At 38.0% G+C, this 19,671-nt stretch overlaps 1 protein-coding gene across 1 annotated transcript in view; it reads right to left on the bottom strand.

Annotated features, from left to right (window-relative positions):
- Positions 1-19,213, bottom strand: part of LOC306854200 (protocadherin Fat 3-like) — a gene marked incomplete at its 5' end in the record, with an annotated part of 90,891 nt that extends 71,678 nt beyond the window's left edge. Inside the window, 3 exons of the mRNA XM_079392025.1 lie at positions 156-354; positions 442-560; positions 15,892-19,213. Of these exons, the coding sequence (XP_079248151.1) occupies positions 156-354; positions 442-560; positions 15,892-19,213 (3,640 nt within the window). The remainder of the gene's footprint in view (positions 1-155; positions 355-441; positions 561-15,891) is intronic.
- Positions 19,214-19,671: the final 458 nt, after the last annotated feature.

Here is a 19,671-nt window from a genome sequence, read left to right on the forward strand (position 1 = left end):
AACAAAGGGTGGATGGATAGATAGATGGATGGATAGAACGATCACTGTACCATGGTACTTTTTTAAGTGACACACATACAAACTCAACTTATTAAAACTGACAGTAATTTATTCTATCCATCACACAGAAGGAGTTTGATTGACAGGACACTGACCGGTGCGCGGATTGATGCTGAAGAAGTTCTGCGGGTTGCCGCTGGAGATACGGAATGACAGGCGGGGCTCGGTTGCCGTGGCGTCAGGGTCCTGCGCCTGGATCTGAATGACGGACTGGTCCTTCGGGGAATTTTCCAGAATGGTGGCATGATACATCGGCTCAGATGTGAGGGGAGCGTTATCGTTAACATCCTCAACCTGTTCAAACACACAGATTTATCACACATTATCTATCTATCTATCTATATATCTATCTAATCTCACACACGATGCACACTAATTTACCTGTATGTACACTTGTAGTGCTGCTGACTGCGGTACCACTCCCAGATCAGTAGCGTACACCGTCAGCCAATAGGAGTCCTGCGTCTCTCGGTCCAACAGATCTGTAGTGTAGATGACACCTGCAAAATAAAATGGATAAAAACACCAAACCATCACAAGCTGAGCATTTTAATTCCAGTCAAACAGTGGCAGAATCGATAATTTAGTTTCAATGCGTTCTACACTGAGAATGACAAACTCATATGAACTCTGATAGCAGCAATTGCTGTCAAAAAAGCAATTACAGAGCAGAAACATTAAAACTGAGCTGTGTAAATTGCTATACTGTTAAAATGTGGTCTCATATCTCAGATTAATATACTAAATGAGTACTTTATCCTTGAAAAGTGTTTGGTGCTATTAAAAACATAACGGCAACAATGGCTCAGCCAATGGCATGTGTCCTTCTTAGCTGACCAATGGCCAAAAAACCTGTTTGAAAACAGTCATTCTTACAGAAGGTCTGTTTACTGATGCTAGTGGTGCAGAAATTACTGCAGAATAATTGCTTTTTACAAAAAAAGAAATTACTGAGCAGAAACATTAAAGAGATGAATTGTTTTAATGTTAAAATACTGTCTTGTTTTTCAGATTAATGTACCAAGCGAACAATTTGTCAGGTAATTTGAAAAGTGTGTGGTGCTGTCAAAGCATTGCTGTTTGTTTGAGCCTAACACAGCAACAATGTCTCAGCAAATGGCTTGAGTTTGGGGCGGGGCTTCTTGTTTGGCTGGCCAATGGTGAGTCTTCTGGAAACCTCATTATTTATCACAACTGTTCTGTGGTGGTGACGCTAGTGGTGAGTCACCTTTAAAAAATCTCTGCTTTTCTGTGATAATACAGCAGCACACAGGTTGTGGTAAATTTAGATCAATAAGGAGGTCACTTCCATAAGTCATGTAACAGAAACAGAGCAGAAGAAAACACAACCCTCAGGCTACAGACAAAATAAAACCTGAACCTCTGACCCCAACAACAGCCCGACATTTTCAATCGCTCCATGTAACCGTAAACCGAGGTCTTCAGTCTTGGGGGCAAAAAATTTAATTTTGACCATGGTCAGAACATAAAAAAGGGGAAAAAAACAGACACAGATTTGCCACAAAAAGCGAGACTTATTAAAATAAAAAGTCTATAAAAAAAATTAAGCAAATATATAAATAATAATATTAAATATATAAATAATATCTAAAAATAGAGCATTATTTTTAGATGCATGCATTCCTATTTATTTATTTATTCCCCATAATTTTGTATAAATTCTATGTACTTTTACATGCCTCTGTGTTTTGGCTGAAACTACAGTTACCATGGTAAATTTTGTGCAAAAGAACTAGAATCAGACTTGAATCAGGTAAAGGAATCAGATCAGGTTTCTCTGTATTGAAAAACAGCCTGAGGTTTTGTGTGTGTGTGTGTGTGTGTGTGTATGATATCAATAATTCAGTCTGTTAGCCTGTAGGATTCAGAAAATCCTTTAGTTCATTGTGCTAGAGTCAGAGCACACGTAATATATTCGGAACACCAGCAGAACTGCCCGAGGAACCTCAAAATGAGAGACAGAGAAGAGAGACAGAGAAGAGAGACAGAGAAGAGAGTGTATTCTATTCTCTGAGGTAATAGAAACTCACTTTAGCCAATCAGAGACACAGATTGGAAAACCAGCCCTGACAAACCAGAGACATCTTACACCATTACCACCAACCAGAGCGGCTCATTCAACTTCAGACACACACACGTTTGTTTTTGTGAAAAGTGGGGACATCCCATAGGCGTAATGGTTTTTATACTGTACAAGCTGTATGTGCTATTGCCCTACACCTAAACTTAGCACTCACAGGAAACTGCATTTCTACTTTCCCCCCAAAAAACTCACTCTGTATGATTTAGAAGCGTTTTGAAAAGAGGGGACATGGGGCAATGTCCTCATAAGTCACCATCTCCTTGTAATACCTGTGTCATTATACAAATTTATGTCCTCATGTCACAAAAACGCGTGCACACATACTGTTTTCATAAAGCTAATTATAAATTACTATAGACAAAAAAAATAATAATTTTAATAAAAAACAATTATTGTAGGGTTTAACATTAAAATAATAAAACATTCTAATAACACAATGCATTTTATTATTATATTATTGATATTCCATATCAATGTTCCATATGTTTTATATTAAGCTAATTATAATTATTAGAGACAAACCAAAATTTAAACCCTACCCTAAAGAGCTTTTTATATTTTTATTAAAAATAATAAAATATTCTAATATAACATTTTAATTTTATATTCTATAAAAGTGAAGATTATATAGACATGTATTTTTTTTCCAGAAAAAAAAATTACAGACATTTACATTTACATTATAATAAAATATTTAAATAATATATATTTTTTATATTATATTATTGTAAAAAGGGGACATTCTTTAGACATATATTGTTTTAAAGCGATTTATTATACACAACCAAAATTCAAACCCTACAAGATTTTGTATTTTAATAAAAAATATTTTAATTAACATTAAAATAAAACATTCTAATAATAAAATGCATTTTAATATTATACATTTTATCACACTTATTTGCATATATATTTTTTTAAATTAATAATTGCTTTCCAAATGGGAGGTTGTGTCAAATTTAGCTCACTTGTACAATCTGTCAGCCTCAGTCTACGGCTAAGCAGTCACACACACAGTCCTGGCTGGAAGCTGATATTTCTGCCAGAGCTCAGCGAGCAGATAGGAAAGGCAGAAAGAGAGAACGAAAGCGAGCACAATAAAAGAGTGGAAATGGGGAGATTATTTCACTTTTCATCGGTTGTTGTGTTTCTGCTGTCTGACCTAGATAAGAATGATACGAGTCAATGAAAGAGTGCCAACCGGATGGCATGAGTCGTGCACGTGTGTGTGTGTGTGTGTGTGTGTGCAAATATGTGTGTTAGTAATGCTGTTCATTGGCATAATCTCTGTGATCAATTATTAATGAGAGCCCAATTATCTACATCCTGCCTTTCCCAGCAGCCTCTTACTGTAACTCAGGGTGTGTAAGTGAGATAGTCGGCTCATTAAATATGCAGGCCTCTTATAGATTCGTTAAGAACAGAATACAAATGAACCTCAAATTAATCTCGTTGAAGGAGGGAGTGAAAGAGCGACGTGTTTAGGATGAGAGGAAATGTGAGGGTTTTCTGAGTGTTTATGTAATCTCTCTTCCAATCTTTGATCTTTGACTAATCTTTGGTTTAATAATTGATCCTCTCTCTCTCTATCCCCCATTCTCTTTTTTTTTCCTCTCTCTCTCTCCCCCTTCTCTGTTGACTTTATCCACAATTTTTTTTTTTTTTTTTTTTTTTTTCTAATTCCTTTTTTTTTTTTTTTTTTTTTTATTATTATTATTTTTATTATTATCATTATAATTATAATTATTATTTTTTTATTATTATTATTATTATTATTATTATTATTATTATTTTTTTTTTTTCTCTCTCTTGTTTTCTCTGTCCCCTGGTCTTGTCGGTCATAGTATGGTTAAATAAAAGGGTATATAAAATTTAATTAATTAATTAATAAAAAAAAATTATATTAAAAAAAAAAAAAAAAGGCTGTGAATGATGATAGCATAACTACACATACGTACTGTCATGTGTTATCTGTGTTACTGACAGGCCTAAAAAAAAAAAAAAAAAAAAAAAAAAAAAAAAAAAAAAAAAAAAAAAAAAAAATAATTGATCCTGGTTCTTTCAAGACGAGTTCTTTGGCATTGCAAACATGTTGTTTGTGTCAAAGCTCTGCTTCCCTGCATACACTAGTTTTGAAATCGTCTCTTAAAGGCAGTGGTGTATAAAGTACCTGAAAGCCATACTCAAGTAAAAGTACAGTTACCTTACCAGAAAATGACTTTGGTAGAAGTTGAAGTCACCGTTTAGAATATTACTTGAGTAAAAGTCTTAAAGTATGTGATATTTATTGTACTTTAAATCTTAACATACTTAAAGTACTGAAAGTAAAAGTACAAGTAAATGCAAAAAGGCAAAATCCCTGCCGGACCTGAGACTCAAACCTGCAACCTTGGGGTTACAAGTACGACTCTATCCATTAGGCCACGACTGTCCCTGCACGACTGTCATTTAGATGTATTTACACAGTTCATGTATCTCAGAGGGGACATGGATGCATTTAACCTGCAGTTACAGATGCATAAATAGCCTAATGTTTTGTTTTTAACATCATCCATTGAATACCGATATTTGAAATATTTAGACATGAAAAAAATAGTTGAAATATGAAATGAAAACCGCCAGTATGTGACAGCAAGTGACTGTTAATGACGGAGTCATTCAACTGATTCATTCAAACGGCTGATTCATTCAGAAACAGAGCATTTGACTGTGTTAATGAATCATTTATTCAACCGATTTGTTCAAAAAGTTGATTCATTCAATGAGTAAACACCGTCCATCGCTCAATTTTTTTTTACTGAACTTGTAAGAAATGATTATTAAATGTGTTATCATGCTTATATGTGCAGAAAAACGGTACTCTTTGTGTGATATTGGCTATGTTCAAACTATTAGTTTTTGGGATTGACAACCGCATTTTCTTTACAGGTGTGAGTCTGGAAATGTCTCGTTCACACAGAAGCTTACAGTTGTGTTTAGAATACCATCTGTATGAACGTGCAACGGGGGTCAAGCCTGTATTCCTTACCAGTAACCATAACGACAGTGACCAAAGTAAAATCAAAGATGGCGCCGTCCATAAAACTGAAAGTCCATCACTGTAAGTTACCGAAAACACGAAACACATGGTGGACGCACGGCTCTCTCTCACGCTGTATGACGTGACAGACAACTAGTTGTCCAGCCCTGTTCCGTTCACACAGCGCGTGTGTTCCGAGAATAGAACACAGCAGCAGAATACGGTTGTCAATCCTGTATTTGAGTCCTTAATACGGTTACGTTCACACACAGTTCGGTTATTTACGGGTGTGACAACTGCATTGTGTAACCGAACTCACATCTGTAAATTTTCAGGACGCACAACCGTATTCTCGGAACACACGCGCTGTGTGAACGGAACAGGACTGGACAACTAGTCCACCATGTGTTTCGTGTTTTCGGTAACTTACAGTGACGGACAAATGAGCTGCGTGTCATCTGAAATTTTTGGACTCTTGTCGTGTCAGAAAGTGATAAGACTTTCGGTTTTACGGACGGCGCCATCTTTGATTTTACTTTGGTCACTGTCGCTATGGTTACTGGTAAGGAATACGGGCTTGACTCCAGTTGCACAGACAGTATTCTAAACACAACTGTAAGCTTCTGTGTGAACGGGACATTTCGAGACTCACACCTGTAAAGAAAATGCGGTTGTCAATCCCAAAAACTGACAGTGTGAACGTAGCCTAATAAATCACCGTCCGCATGCACTCTGTGTGTGATTTGGTGATATAGCCTACTTGATAATGTTAGATCGCACATCAATACAACCATACGTGCCATTTCTCCCGGACACATCCTGGCCAGGATTTCTATATTGCTTTGATTCAAAGTACTTCGAGAGCTATTCGAAAACATAAGGAACCGATCGGCCTGCACACGCAAAAAAAAAAACGAATTCTATAGATATTTTAGGCAATATAGAAATCCTGGCCAGGATGCGTCCGGGAAAAATGGCATGTATGGTCACCCTATTACAACAACACTTACCATATTATCAAATAAGATATGCTGTATAATCGCACACCCCAGACACAACTTGAGTGGAAAATGAATCATCCGCCGTTGTACGCACTTGTTTGCACAAAGGTGTTTTTAGGAGTCTAACTTGCAAACGCCAGACCAGTGATTCGTCAAACCCGCTTTCCTGCAGTCCGTGTTCTTCTGACTTCTGACTATTTTATAGTAAGTAACGAGTATGCTTCGGGGAAATGTATTGTTGTAAAAGTATACATTTTAATTAGGAAATGTAGTGGAGTAAAAGTAAAAGTTGGCTGAATTATAAAAACTCAAGTAAAAGTACAGATACTCCCAGAAAATACTTTAGTACTGCAAGTATTATTACTTCGTTACAATACACCACTGCCTAAAGGGACAGAGCACCCAAAATTATAAATTCTGACAGTTCACCCAAAATTTACTCACCCTCAAGTTGTTCCAAATCCCTATGATTTTCGTTTCTTTTGTGGAACGGAAAAGGAGATGCTTTGCAGAATGTCCTGGCTGCTTTTTTCCATACAGTAGAAGTGGATGGGGACTGGAGCTGACAATCCCAAAAATGCTTCATAAAGTAGTTCATATGATTCTACACTACATTCCAAGCTTTGCGTGAGGCACAGACTGAAACTGACATGTTATTCACTGAAATGTTCCTGTAGGTCTCACACTTCATTTACATTTGTGTAAATATGATGAATCAAGATGCATAATTTGAAGTTTGACGAAGATTTTAAACTGCTGTTTGTTTCTCACACAAAGCTACAGAAGTGTACAGCTATGTGTACAGAAGACATGGAATGTATTGCATGAGTCATATGTACTACTTTTATAGAGCTTTTGTTATTTTTGGACCTTGACAGGCCAAGTCCCCATTCACTTCCACTGTTTGGAAAAAAGCAGCCTGGATAAATCTGTCATACAAGTTTGGAAGCAAAATAATCTGCCAATGGGGTAAGAAAAATAATCATATGTCAAGCAGAAAACAAGATTATTGTTCTTACCCCATTGGCAGATTATTTTGCTTGTTTCAAGCAAAAACTCACTTAATTTTGACAATTACTTATACTTGTCTAGAAAATCCTTTTTGATTTAAGAATTTCTAGATATTTTGGCTGGAAACAAGAATTTTGATCACATATATGCAGCCTTGGTGAGCATAAAAAGCTTCTTTCAGAAACATAAAAAATAAATAAAATCTCGCTGACTCCAAACTTTTGAATGGAAGTGCAAACGTTGACAATGTAATTTTTTTGGTTAGAAATGACCTTAGCTTGGTCTTCAGATGCATGTACTAAACTGTGCATTTTCACTGGACCCACGAGGGAAAGAACAAACCCAACACTTTTGTAATCTCAGCAGTGTAATTACAAATGACATTTGTAGTGATTAGAAACAGGGTGTTGTGATACTGCATGTGCGTTTAGTGGGACATTATACTTCATTCAGGAACGTTTTCCATGCTGTAACCTAGCAACCTGAATGAAGTATGGATAATGCATCCCGAAAACCATCAAAAGTGTCTTTCCATCAAAAACACACAATAGCAAACCCACATACATACACGAATCCTGATGCTCTAAATTCATAGCCTTTATTTAAATCAAATTAAAATAAAGCCAATTAACACTTTAGCAGGATGTATAGTGTGTATGTGCGTGTGTGTAGAAGGTGTTATCTGTCAGTGTGTGTTAGACACTTGTGTAAGCCTGTGAGTGAGACACAAGCGTAGGAGACACATTCACTGTCTGGGTAGAGCAGCTTGTGTGTGTATGACAGAAAAGGAAATTCACAGATTCAGTCGCATCAAAATATCTCTGTGGTTTTAAAGGAGAGTATTAAGAAAGTGATGACAGGGAGCAGACACTATCTCTTAAACACAACCTCACAACACAGTAAAAAGCCGCACAGCTCTGGAGAAAACCGCACAAAGTCAACACAACGTACCAACCACAGATGCCTGTGAAACTCTAAACCACAGAACGCAATTACACAATATCACAATTACATAACACAGCCTACAGTTTGATAGAAGCTCACAACTCCAGACTCAAAGTCAAGTCAAACTGACATCCTCAAAAAATTACATGCTTAAAGGGTCTAATACACTTTTTATTATTTTAATTATGGTTAATTAAGTTTTTCTGCCAATTACAACTATAATTCAGACTTAAACATAGTCTTTTTATACTTTTGTACCTTATATACTGTTCAAAAGTAGAGATCTGTAAACATTTTTTACATAATTAAAACTCACCAAAGTTGCATTTATTTGATAAAAAATACAGTAAAATCATGAAATAATATTACAATTTAAAATAACTGTTTTCTATTCAAATATATTTAAAAATGTATTTTATTCCTGAGATGCAAAGCTGAATTTTCAGCATCATTACAGTGTCACATTATTATTCTAATATACTGATTTGCTCCTCAAGAAACATTTTTTTAATCAATGTTGAAAACTATTGCGCTGCTTCATATTTTTTGTTCAAAAGCATTTATTACAAGTCTTACGGTCACTTTTAAAGGGGACCTATTATGCAAAAATCACTTTTATAAGGTGTTTGAACACAGTTGTGTGGCCACAGTGCGTTAAAACAACCAGCCTATAATGGTAAAATCCACCCACTCATTTATTTATAATCTAAAAAAATCAGAACGTCTCTCAGAATGAGCAGTTTCAGATTCTCCCTCTTCACGTCACTGAGGGGAAAAAGTTTTTCCACCCATTTGTGACTCTGCCCTATGAGCATAGACACAGCCCTGAGTGAGAAGCAGCAGTCCGACTCCGCCATTACTGACAACTTGCTGTAGCTGCTGGAGATATACAATGTCAGCGCCAAAGAGGCGTTTAAGTGTTGTGGGATGCACTAATGAACATAGGAGTCTCCATAGACTCCCTCCATCTGAGCTGCTGAGGACACTGTGATTAAGTTTCATTGTCTAAGGAAATGTCCTGGAAAAAATCGGTAAAGTCCCCAATACGTGTAGGGATCAATAACAACGCTTTGAGTGCGAACATCAGCTCCAGACAAAGTAAGTATCACGCATTTGTTTTCCAAATTGCCCTTCAGAAAGAGGCTGTAAGGCTAATGATGCTAAAGCTACCATTATCTCTGCCTGTTTTCACTGGTGCTGCCCATGAATGATCATGAATAGGAATGTGGTAGTTGAAAGTTGCATATGAAAACAATGTGAAACCAACAATTGGTTCAAATGTTTAACCCAACCTTCTGGGCAGTCACCCAACCGCTGGGTCGAAAAAACTGGGTTCGTCCATATTTTACCCAGCGCTGGGTTGCATTTAACCCAGCATTTTTTTAGAGTCTAGCTGGACATATTTTAATGCGTAATATTAATTTAACACCAGGAACTTCCGAATGACTCGTTTTTACAAATTAGTTCTGTGGAGGAGGTTTATATTAGCTTTAGACATAAAAAATCCCTCAATTAACTCAAAACTCCAGTTTTGTCTGATATTCAAGTGGATATGTCCACTTCAAATGATTTACAAAAGGCCAAGATGTGGAACAAGAACAATTTGAAAAGAAAACCACTGACTGCTGCAACACATCATTGGTTCCGAGCAAATGAGAAGCAGTATCTTCTGTGCTTTGAACGACTGGCAGCTATTTCTGAACTCCCTAAAGGTTTCGAATTCACTGTAATATGAAGAAAATCACGTACCATAGAGAACAAATTGAAAAAAGGAAAGGAACGTGGGCAGCTGGTGAAGTCAGTATTGTACTAGAGGGGAACATTGACTCTAATAATCAACTTTGATGATTAGATCTAACGTCGACACAGCTATTATGGTTTATTTAGGACAGAGAAACACACATTTGAGCAGAATATTTTACTTCTGAAATGCTTAAATTGTTTTCTGGTTGATTTCATGACAGTTTGGAGCTTTAGTGACCCACTATTTCTGTACAGTGGCATCGGACTGGAAGACATATTCTCAAGAGAGCCAGTGCATTCATGTACACTCATACATACATAATCACTGCGTTTTACCAAAAAAAGGGGGGTGTAGAAACAATTTTATATTAGAAATACAAGTAATTTTCACAAATAATTATTCCAAAATAATTACAACATGAAATTTTCAAGTAAAAAAAAAAATGGAATGGTATTTATTTGTTCTTACTCCAATAATATTTGTTTTATTTACAACTTTGATATACATACATAAACACACATTATATATATTTTATATATATATATATATATATATATATATATATATATATATATATATATATATATATATATATATATATATATATATATATATATAAAAAGGGTTAAGAATTTTTTTGTAATTTTTGTCTGTTGTAAATAAATAAACATTCAGTTGCCAGAGCATATATTCTCAATTCGTTTTAGTTTAACTTGAAATACTAAAATAACAAACTAAAACATAAATAGAAAATAATAATAACTATACACACATAAATAAATAAATAAATAAAACACAATATATATTATCAATTTGATTTTGAGCATCATAAGTACATTTAAATATTCGATTTGAAAATTAAATGGATCAACAATGTCAAAAATGGCTGTCTAGGTATTTGACTTGTAAGATTTTGCAAGACAGCCCCTTCATTTACACAAAATGAGGGTACCATTTGAAATCACAGAACTTCCTGAAATCAACAGGGCGCCACAGTATGAAGACCTTAGTTGCTGTAAACAAATTTTATGGAATGGCACTGAGAAAAAAATTATCTGACAGATATGACTGAATTATGTGTCCTGAAATATCACACTTGTCTCTGAGAGAGCCCTGGGCTCTGTAAAGTGACAAAAAACATGAAATATGTGATTGTGAGCCATGGTCAGACTCTTTGAATGGCCAATAGGAAGACTCTGAGGCACTAGATCGCACATGGCAGCCCATATACAGAAAACAGGATGCTGAGAGCATCAGTTTGTCTATTTTGACAAAACTGAGATGACATGCACATTTACAGGGTGCAGTTCTGGAAAAGGTTGTGTCTAATAAACTCTGCAGGACATTTTATAATGTAGGAATTTGTGAACTTACAGAAATGCATGAACCCCATGTACTTTCATAATGCGACACATTTGAGAGTGAAATTTGAATCTGTAAAAATGTCTAAAGCTTCCAGTCCCAACATAAAATGCTTGCAATCAATTATTACTTCCATAATGTGACTTATTACTGAGTGAAATTAAAAACAAACAAATAAATAAATAAAAAAAATAGTAATACATTTTAAAGTAGAGTCAGTTAGATCCATAAAAATGTATTGGATCATAAAAAATGGCTGTTCCATACTAAAAAGAGCCAGGAGGGGCGGGGCTAAAACATCAAGAGGGCTTGATGATGTCATCTGAAAATAAACGTCGTTTCAGCACATTTTACACTGATGAATCATAAGCAGTAACCTACATTAAAAAAGTGAACAGCGTCCGTTTTGATTTCATGGGATTATAAGCTGTAAATAACCAAGTCTATTCCCTTAATTACACACCTAAACTCAAGTACAGCATCTACAGCAGTCTAACAGTAAAGGATCCGGGTGTCTAAGCGTAAGCCAGGGCTCTTTCAGTGGTGCACAAAGCACTTAACCCCAGGATGCTCTGCAGGGACCATCAGTGCAATTAGTGCACTGTAAGTCCCTGCAGATGAAAAGCGTCTGCTCAGCGGCTATAATGAACATGGGCTTTTTTCACACTTTGTGTTTGTCATTTTTGATACTCCGTGTACAATTGAGCAGCCTTGAATCGCTGTTTGTGCTGTGCAAACAATAGACGCTTCTGAGCTGAAATGAGAATGCATAGAGAGCACCTCGGCTGTAAGTGCACAGAAAATCCTTCGGATATAACGTTTGTGTTTGTCGGAACATGCCTTATGTTTCCAAGCTGAGTCTCCTTATGTGTGTGTTGGGGAAGATTGCGTTCTAAGTCATGATTGCATGTACAAAGACACGTGTGAAGTGTTTCCTTTCAATTTGTGTGTGTGCGCGTGTGCTCTTTAAGCTGTAATTGCGTCTGTAGAGTTGCACTCCATACCCGGGTGATTTATGGCTCATGCCAGCACAGAGCTAGCAAGGGCAATAAATTCCCTCACTTGCTAGTGCTACTGCAAAATGTGTGTGCACTGAGTGTGTGTGTGCGCACTTGCAAACATGCAATCATGTCATGCGGCGTACAACATGCAAACTGCCTCTAAGTCTCTGTTCTTTCCTCATTCTTTCCATCAAATCTATACAGACACACAACAGCTGTATGCAAACAGTTGTATAGACTCCTCATTGGAAAAGTGACAGGTGAGTGACACAAAGTGCACGACCTTTGACTCTGGTTCCCTGACCTTTGACCCCTGGGTTTGGTCAGTTTGTGTGCGAGTATGCAAATTGAGAAACAGTGAAGGAAGGAAATGTTAAGAGAAAAACAAAGAAGTACGCGCAGATCAATTATGGTTGCATCCATAGAAACAGATTACATCCATAATCAAACGATCAATCGCATTCCAAAATAAAAGTTTTTGTTTACAAAAATATATTTATGTGTACTGTGTATATTTATTATGTATATAAAAATACACACACGGAGTATATATTTAAAAAAATATTTACATGTATATACATTTATATATTTATATTCTTATATTTTATATTATACATAAATATATTTAATATATAAACATAACATTTTTCTTAAATATATACATGCATGTGTGAGTACACACATATATTATGTAAATAAAAACCTTTATTTTGGATGTGATTAATCGGTTGACAGCACTAACATATACATTGTATATAGTGATATTAATAATTTAATTAAGATTATTTATCATTTTTTATTTAAGATGTATGTTTATATTTTACAATATTAATTAATGATTTAATATAAGTAACTAATGTAATAATAATTCTATTATTTTGCAATAATATTAATAAAATAAGAACAATTAAGCTCATGCCTCATATAATCTGTTCTGCACTGAAAAATGCAAGTTTGTACTGATATTACCTGTTTCTTTAATTAAAGCACATGATATATGACTGCACAAACTAATAAAGAAAATGTGTAAAAAGATATTAAATATTCAAAACTTTGAGAAAAATTGTTGGAATGTTCAGCGTTGCTAAGTAAATTAGTTGATTTTTGTCTCAAAATACCTCACAATCACAACCTAAAATGACAGCTGAAAGATCTACAGCTTTAAAAAGCCCAAGACAGGTGTGATATCCTCAAAGACTCAAGTCGACTCCTGACAGACACTGATCCACCTGCTGCCAGGACACAAATCTCACAAAACCACATTTTTAAACCACTCTTACCACAGTACTGAAGTACAAAGCTGGAGATACATTGCTTTGTTGCTGTCAGCGAGTTGTAGCAGGGTTTAAAAAGTAGAAGGTGACTGTTCTGCACCAACGTGTGTGATTCATGCCCTTTAAAGGCCACGGTGATCCCTCTCGTTTCTGTCTTAAAAGAAATAGACAGATATTCATGGCTTCCCCTCCTTTTTTTCCTGATTGCCTCATTCCAAGAAGAGGTGAAAGACCACGGGGGATCTGAGGGTCGTTTTGAAACCTCCAGATCATTTTCAGGCAGCTTGTGGGTGAGTAGACGCACAAACACACACACCATTCTGGCCTCTGAACCCCAAACTCTTTCATCCGAACTCGTTTTCTTTTTCCCCTCAGTCTCTCGATTTACACTGTGTTACAAGTCTCGTCGACCTCATCTGGTTGGTACACGGTTTCAACACACTCACGGTTTACACAGTGCTGGGTAAATTCCTTACAAATTGTAGTCCATTGCTGATAACAAATTACATGACGGAAATTGTAGTTAGTAAAGTAATCTGTTGGATTACACATATTAGGTATTGTATTCTGACTACTTTTTGATTACTTTCGACCTAACTTTTTGTAAAAAGTGTTATTATAGTCACCTGACTAGTGGCTGGTGTTCGAAGTTACTATAAAACGTTCAGAATATATATAAGAGGTATGATTTTTTTAGAAAGGAACATTTAAGAGAGAAAAAAACAATAATTAGGGTGAATCAATACATTATGAATAATTTACTGCCATTTGGGAGATAATATGTAATTGTAATCTATTAAAAGTAACAGTAATCTAATTATGAGCGCTTTAAAATGCAATATAACCTAATTACAACAAGTACTTAATTTTTGGAATCTGATTATATAATCCAGATTACATTAAATCATTTACTACCCAGCACTGCTTTTACAAAACCCCTGATGGATTTTTTTAAAAATAAAAATTAGGCTGAAACTTGGTGGCTGGTTTCTTGATTATCCAAGATGGACATAAACTGGTGCTAGGCGGCAGACCATCTTGCACAGAAACAAACCAGTTCAAGGTGGTCAAGATGGCTTTTAGATAATAGTGGCTGATCAACCAGCTTGCACCATCTTAAAACCTTCTTGGATCTACTAGAAATAAGATACCATCTTAAAGCTGGATTTTCCAACAGGAACCCTTCTTTTATGCCACATAGCCTACTTCTTTTTCACAGTTTATTGTACCTCTGCAACCTTACAGGCTGACGGATATCACATACACACACATTCACACATACTTCATCTTGCCTTGTGGATTTCTTGGTCTTATGGACTTAAAAAATGTGAGTGGTATTTGCCTTTGTAAAAATAGCATAGGTGTTGTGGTTTACTGCCAGGATGTTGCTATGTGGTTGATTGGTTTTTAACGTGTCGCTATGCGGTTGACAGATGACATACTGAAGTTAAACACTTACAGTCAAGAATTTGATCAAATCCCTAACCCTAAGTAATAATAGTGATACTTACCTTCAGAAGCAACACTAATAAAAACCCAGATACTATCGGTTTCACTGACAGAAAACTCACTGTCAAGGGGAACAAGAAAATGACAGAGTGAGAGAAAAGGGGGGGGGGGGGGCGCTAAGTGTGCGGGTCAGACAGAATGACATGACAGCTGCAATAAATGTAAATAAAAGAGCTTTGTGTGGTAATTCAGTCCACCCGACAGAGGCTAAACACATAAATCAACCTCACACAAACACACACACTTTCGGCATTTTCGGCACATACACACATATTTCTTTATGCAGAAATCATTATTCGCAGACACACACACACACATATCCACTTTGTCCAACAAAACTGGACAAAAACAAATGATCCCATCAAAACAGTGCATGCGAATTGAATGCAGTGCATGAAACATTAACCATAACACTATCAAAATTTCAATCGTACTTCAATCGTTCCCCCTCCATCTCAACTGTCAAAACTCGACCTAAATAAAATGTAGGCCAATGCAGTGTTTAACTGGCCTGAGGTGATAAACCACTGAAGCCTATTCACTCTTCATTTATGTGTCCCATGAAGCCACTGTGAGTGGCATTTAACTCCGTGTTTTATTTTTTTCCCTTTCCGTATTACAGGCTCTATCTACAGCATATTAACTGAATTCAATACCTAGTGATTATGCAAGCAAAGTAATCTACTTAAAACACCACAATAAGGTGACTCAGAAAAAATTGTTACATACCATGTTAACTCTTTACCTCACACTGAATGAAAGACTGCACATAACTGTACAAGGAAGCAACAACATATTCAACAAAATTTCAAGCACTTTACAGGACATCATTGAACTTTTAAAGAAATTATCAACACATACCTGTTTCTTCGTCAATGGTAAATCTCCCAAGACCACTGCCATCACGTATGGAGTACTGCACCTCGCCGTCCCTTCCTGTGTCATCATCCCTTGCAGAGACCTGGAGCACAGAAGTCCCGATCCGAACGCTTTCCTTTACTGATCCATTCATGGCGAAATTCAAGAAATATGGCGCATACAGGTTCTCGTTAACATCCACCACCTCCAGTTCAACAAAACTAACTGACAGGAGTGACACCGGTCGGCCTTTGTCTTTCGCTCGAACTGTTAAGTTGAAGAACTGTTGAGTTTCATAATCCAGCTCCTTGGTAAGACGAATGGCACCACTAGTTTTATCGACCTCAAAACGGCCATCATAGTCGTTAGCGAGAGAGTATCGCACCTGCCCTCCAAGTCCCAGGTCAGGGTCTTGTGTATCCAGCCAGGCAATGACAGTGCCCACTGGGAGGTCTTCTAGTGCACGGGCACTGACAACACTTGGGATAAAGGCTGGTGGACAATCGTTAACATCCTCGAGAGAGATTTTAAGAGTTGTTACTGAAAACTGTTGAGCTGCTCGCTCTGCTCGATCTCGCGCTTCCACTTTTAATACGAAGAACGGAACAAACTCACGGTCTAGCTGACCTGCAACATATACAATCCCACTGGAGCTGTTAATGCCAAACTGTGATGTGCTGGTGAGTAGGGAATACTGGATCTCGCCATTGAGACCTTGATCTTTGTCAGTAGCTTCCACTTGGATGACTTCGGTACCAATAGGGGTGTTTTCGGTAATACGGGCCTGGTAGCCACCATCTTGAAGAAACTGAGGTGCATTGTCATTTGCATCTGCTATGTAAACTGTAAGAAGCCTCCAGGAGGATCTTTGCGGTTGGCCTAAATCATACACTGTGATGTTTAGAAGATAGCGATCTGTCCTCTCACGGTCTAGAGGAAGGAAGATGCTTATTACGCCATTCAGAATTCCAATAGAAAAACAACTGTCTGTGTTGCCATCAGCAATGGCGTATAAGAGTTGTCCATTGAACCCAGTGTCTCCGTCAAGGGCTTTTACCTGAAACACCCTTGTGCCAACTTGTACATCCTCACGCACAGTGATGTCAGTTGGGAAGGATTTGTCAAATTGAGGCGTCTGACGGTTCACAGAGAACAGGTCAATAAAGCCCTCCTCCATTTTGGGTTTACTGCTAGCTTTGGCTTTCTTCAGAAGTTTCTCAGCTAGTTGTTGGGCTACTCTGGTTTCGGTACAACTAAAGCTCTTGGGCGGTGACTTCCCTTGCACTACGGATATGTTCACAAACATGGGATCGGAAAAGTGTTCCCCATCTGTAGCAGTAATTTTTAGACTGAATGAGTTTTTGGGTGCCGCAGTGTTTAGGGAGTGATGTAAGGTCATGACACCAGAATCAGGATTTAAGTCAAAGTACCCTCGCTCATTCCCTGAGAGGATCTTGTATTTGACAAGCTCTAGCTCATCAATGTCTATGGCTGACATTGTGGCGATAACCTCACCTACCGGAAGGTCTCGAGAGATTACACCAACACAGGCTACTTTCTCAAATAGGGGTTTGTTATCGTTAACATTCTCTAGGTGCACAGTGACATTGACTTCACTTTCACGCCTATAAGGGGAACCCCAATCAGAAGCACGAACCACAAAACTAAAACTCTCTACAGATGATTCAAAGTCTAGCTCCAGTGTTGTCATGACCGCTCCGGTGAACTGCTGTACGCTAAAAGGTAATGGTGGCAAGCTAGCCATGCTATATGTGATGTACCCGTTTTCCCCATGGTCACCATCAGAAGCAGTCACCACAACAACAGTGGTGCCTACCTCAACACTTTCATTGACAAATACCTCATAAGACTGCTGAGCAAATGATGGTGCATTATCATTGGCATCCTCAAGAACGACTCTAACCTTGACCCTAAGGTCACTGTCTACTTCTAAGACCTCTAGCTCAAATACTTCCTGTGTGAGTTGGGTGAGCCAGCGTGCCGTGCTGATGACGCCAGTCATGGTGTTGATACTGAAGAACCCCGAATCAGTAGATGGGGTCAGGATGTACTCAGCATCATCTGGCTCTGGCTGGAGTTTCACAGCCTCGACAACAGTTCCAGGAGGGGCAACTTCACTCAAGAGGACCTCATATTCATCCTTCTGAAATGTGACTTCCGCTGGGGGTGGTCGTGACAGTCGTAAGTGCACAGTGTGCACAGCAGAAAACTTCTGAGGTGTTCCACGATCCCGAGCCTGCAAACTGAGGTTTAATCCAAATGGATAACTGTCCCAGTCGAACTGCTCTGTTGCACGAAGGACAAGCTCGTTAGAGCCTTTCTGAGTGACTTCCTCATCCACCAATTCTTCACTTGGCATCTCTGTCCTTTCGATGCTGAAGAGCTCAAGAAGGTCCCCAGCCACAATGTTCACTGTTTCAATTTCTCCATTCGCCCCTTCATCAAGATCTTCTACGGTGACCACAGCTATGACTGGGGACTTCTCAGTCCATACAGGTGCTAATGTAACAATACTCAGAGTGGGCACATGCTCATTAATCCGTTCTACATGAACAAACAGTTTAGCTGTACTGCTTACTCCATTATTCCCATAGAGCTTCATTCCCCGGTCCACAGCCTGGATCTCAAGATCATAGCGGCTTTGAGTGTCAACATCCAGCTTCCCACTGAGAGAAACAACTCCACTAGTCGGGTGCACAGCGAACAGCTCCATTCGCTCCTTGAAAAAGTAATAGAACTCTCCATTTGATCCTATGTCAGCATCCGTGGCAGTGACCTGAGCTATGCTGGTGCGTAGGGGTGTGCTTTCTGTAATGGTAACTGAATATGTGGTAGGGGAGAAAAGTGGTCGAAGGTCATTCATATCCAACACCTGTACACTAACTTTAGTCCAGGCCTCTAGTGTATCCCCCTTAATGGAAGCTTTCACTGTCAACAAGTAGTTGTCCTGAACTTCACGGTTCAAGATGGCAGCATTCCCCCCTTTGGTTCTTATCCGCAGGAAGCAGAAATCACCCAGAGTGTACTCCTCTGCCTTGAAGAATCCTTCCTCATCCCCGGAGGTGATGCGGTACCTCACCTCCCACGAGTGTTGTTGGAGAGGAACGCCCATGCGCACCTGGCTGGCAGCGTAGGTGCGGGCGGCCGAGTTCTCGTAGACCGACGCATGGTAAAGTGGTTCAGTAAACTGTAGGCGGGACCTTTCACCTTGGCAGTGGCCTGGAGGCAGAGAGATGAACAGCAAGAGGGCCAATTGTAGGAGAATGGCCCATATGCCTGCCCAAAGGGCCATGCTCACTGCCATCCCATCACCAAACCCATCCTGGAGGCAGAGAGAGAGAAAAAAAACAGAGAAAGATGTTAGGAAGAGCAGATGACATGGTAGTACACAACCTGACCTTTCACATCTAAAGCTCATAGGTCACTAGGGATCAGTCAAAACGATCAAACAAGCAGATGAATTCATGTTCTGAAGAAGGGTTGGTAGCCAGGCAACCGCAAGCCGAATGACATCACTATCCAAGTCTCAAAATGGACACTTACACACAATTATATACTAGAGAAAAACCAGGAGGATGCAATTCAGGAAAATTCACTTACACACACACTCTACACACAAGAAAATACAGCAGGAGAATGCAAGTCAGGAACAAAATAATTATAGAGCACGAAAGATCAAAAATATAACCCGTGAAAACGAAGACACACACAAACACACACTTATTATATGACATGGTTTAAAAAAAGCTCTTGAGAAAGGAC

The sequence above is a fragment of the Barbus barbus genome (assembly GCF_936440315.1).
Source record: "Barbus barbus genome assembly, chromosome: 34".
Taxonomy (NCBI): domain Eukaryota; kingdom Metazoa; phylum Chordata; class Actinopteri; order Cypriniformes; family Cyprinidae; genus Barbus; species Barbus barbus.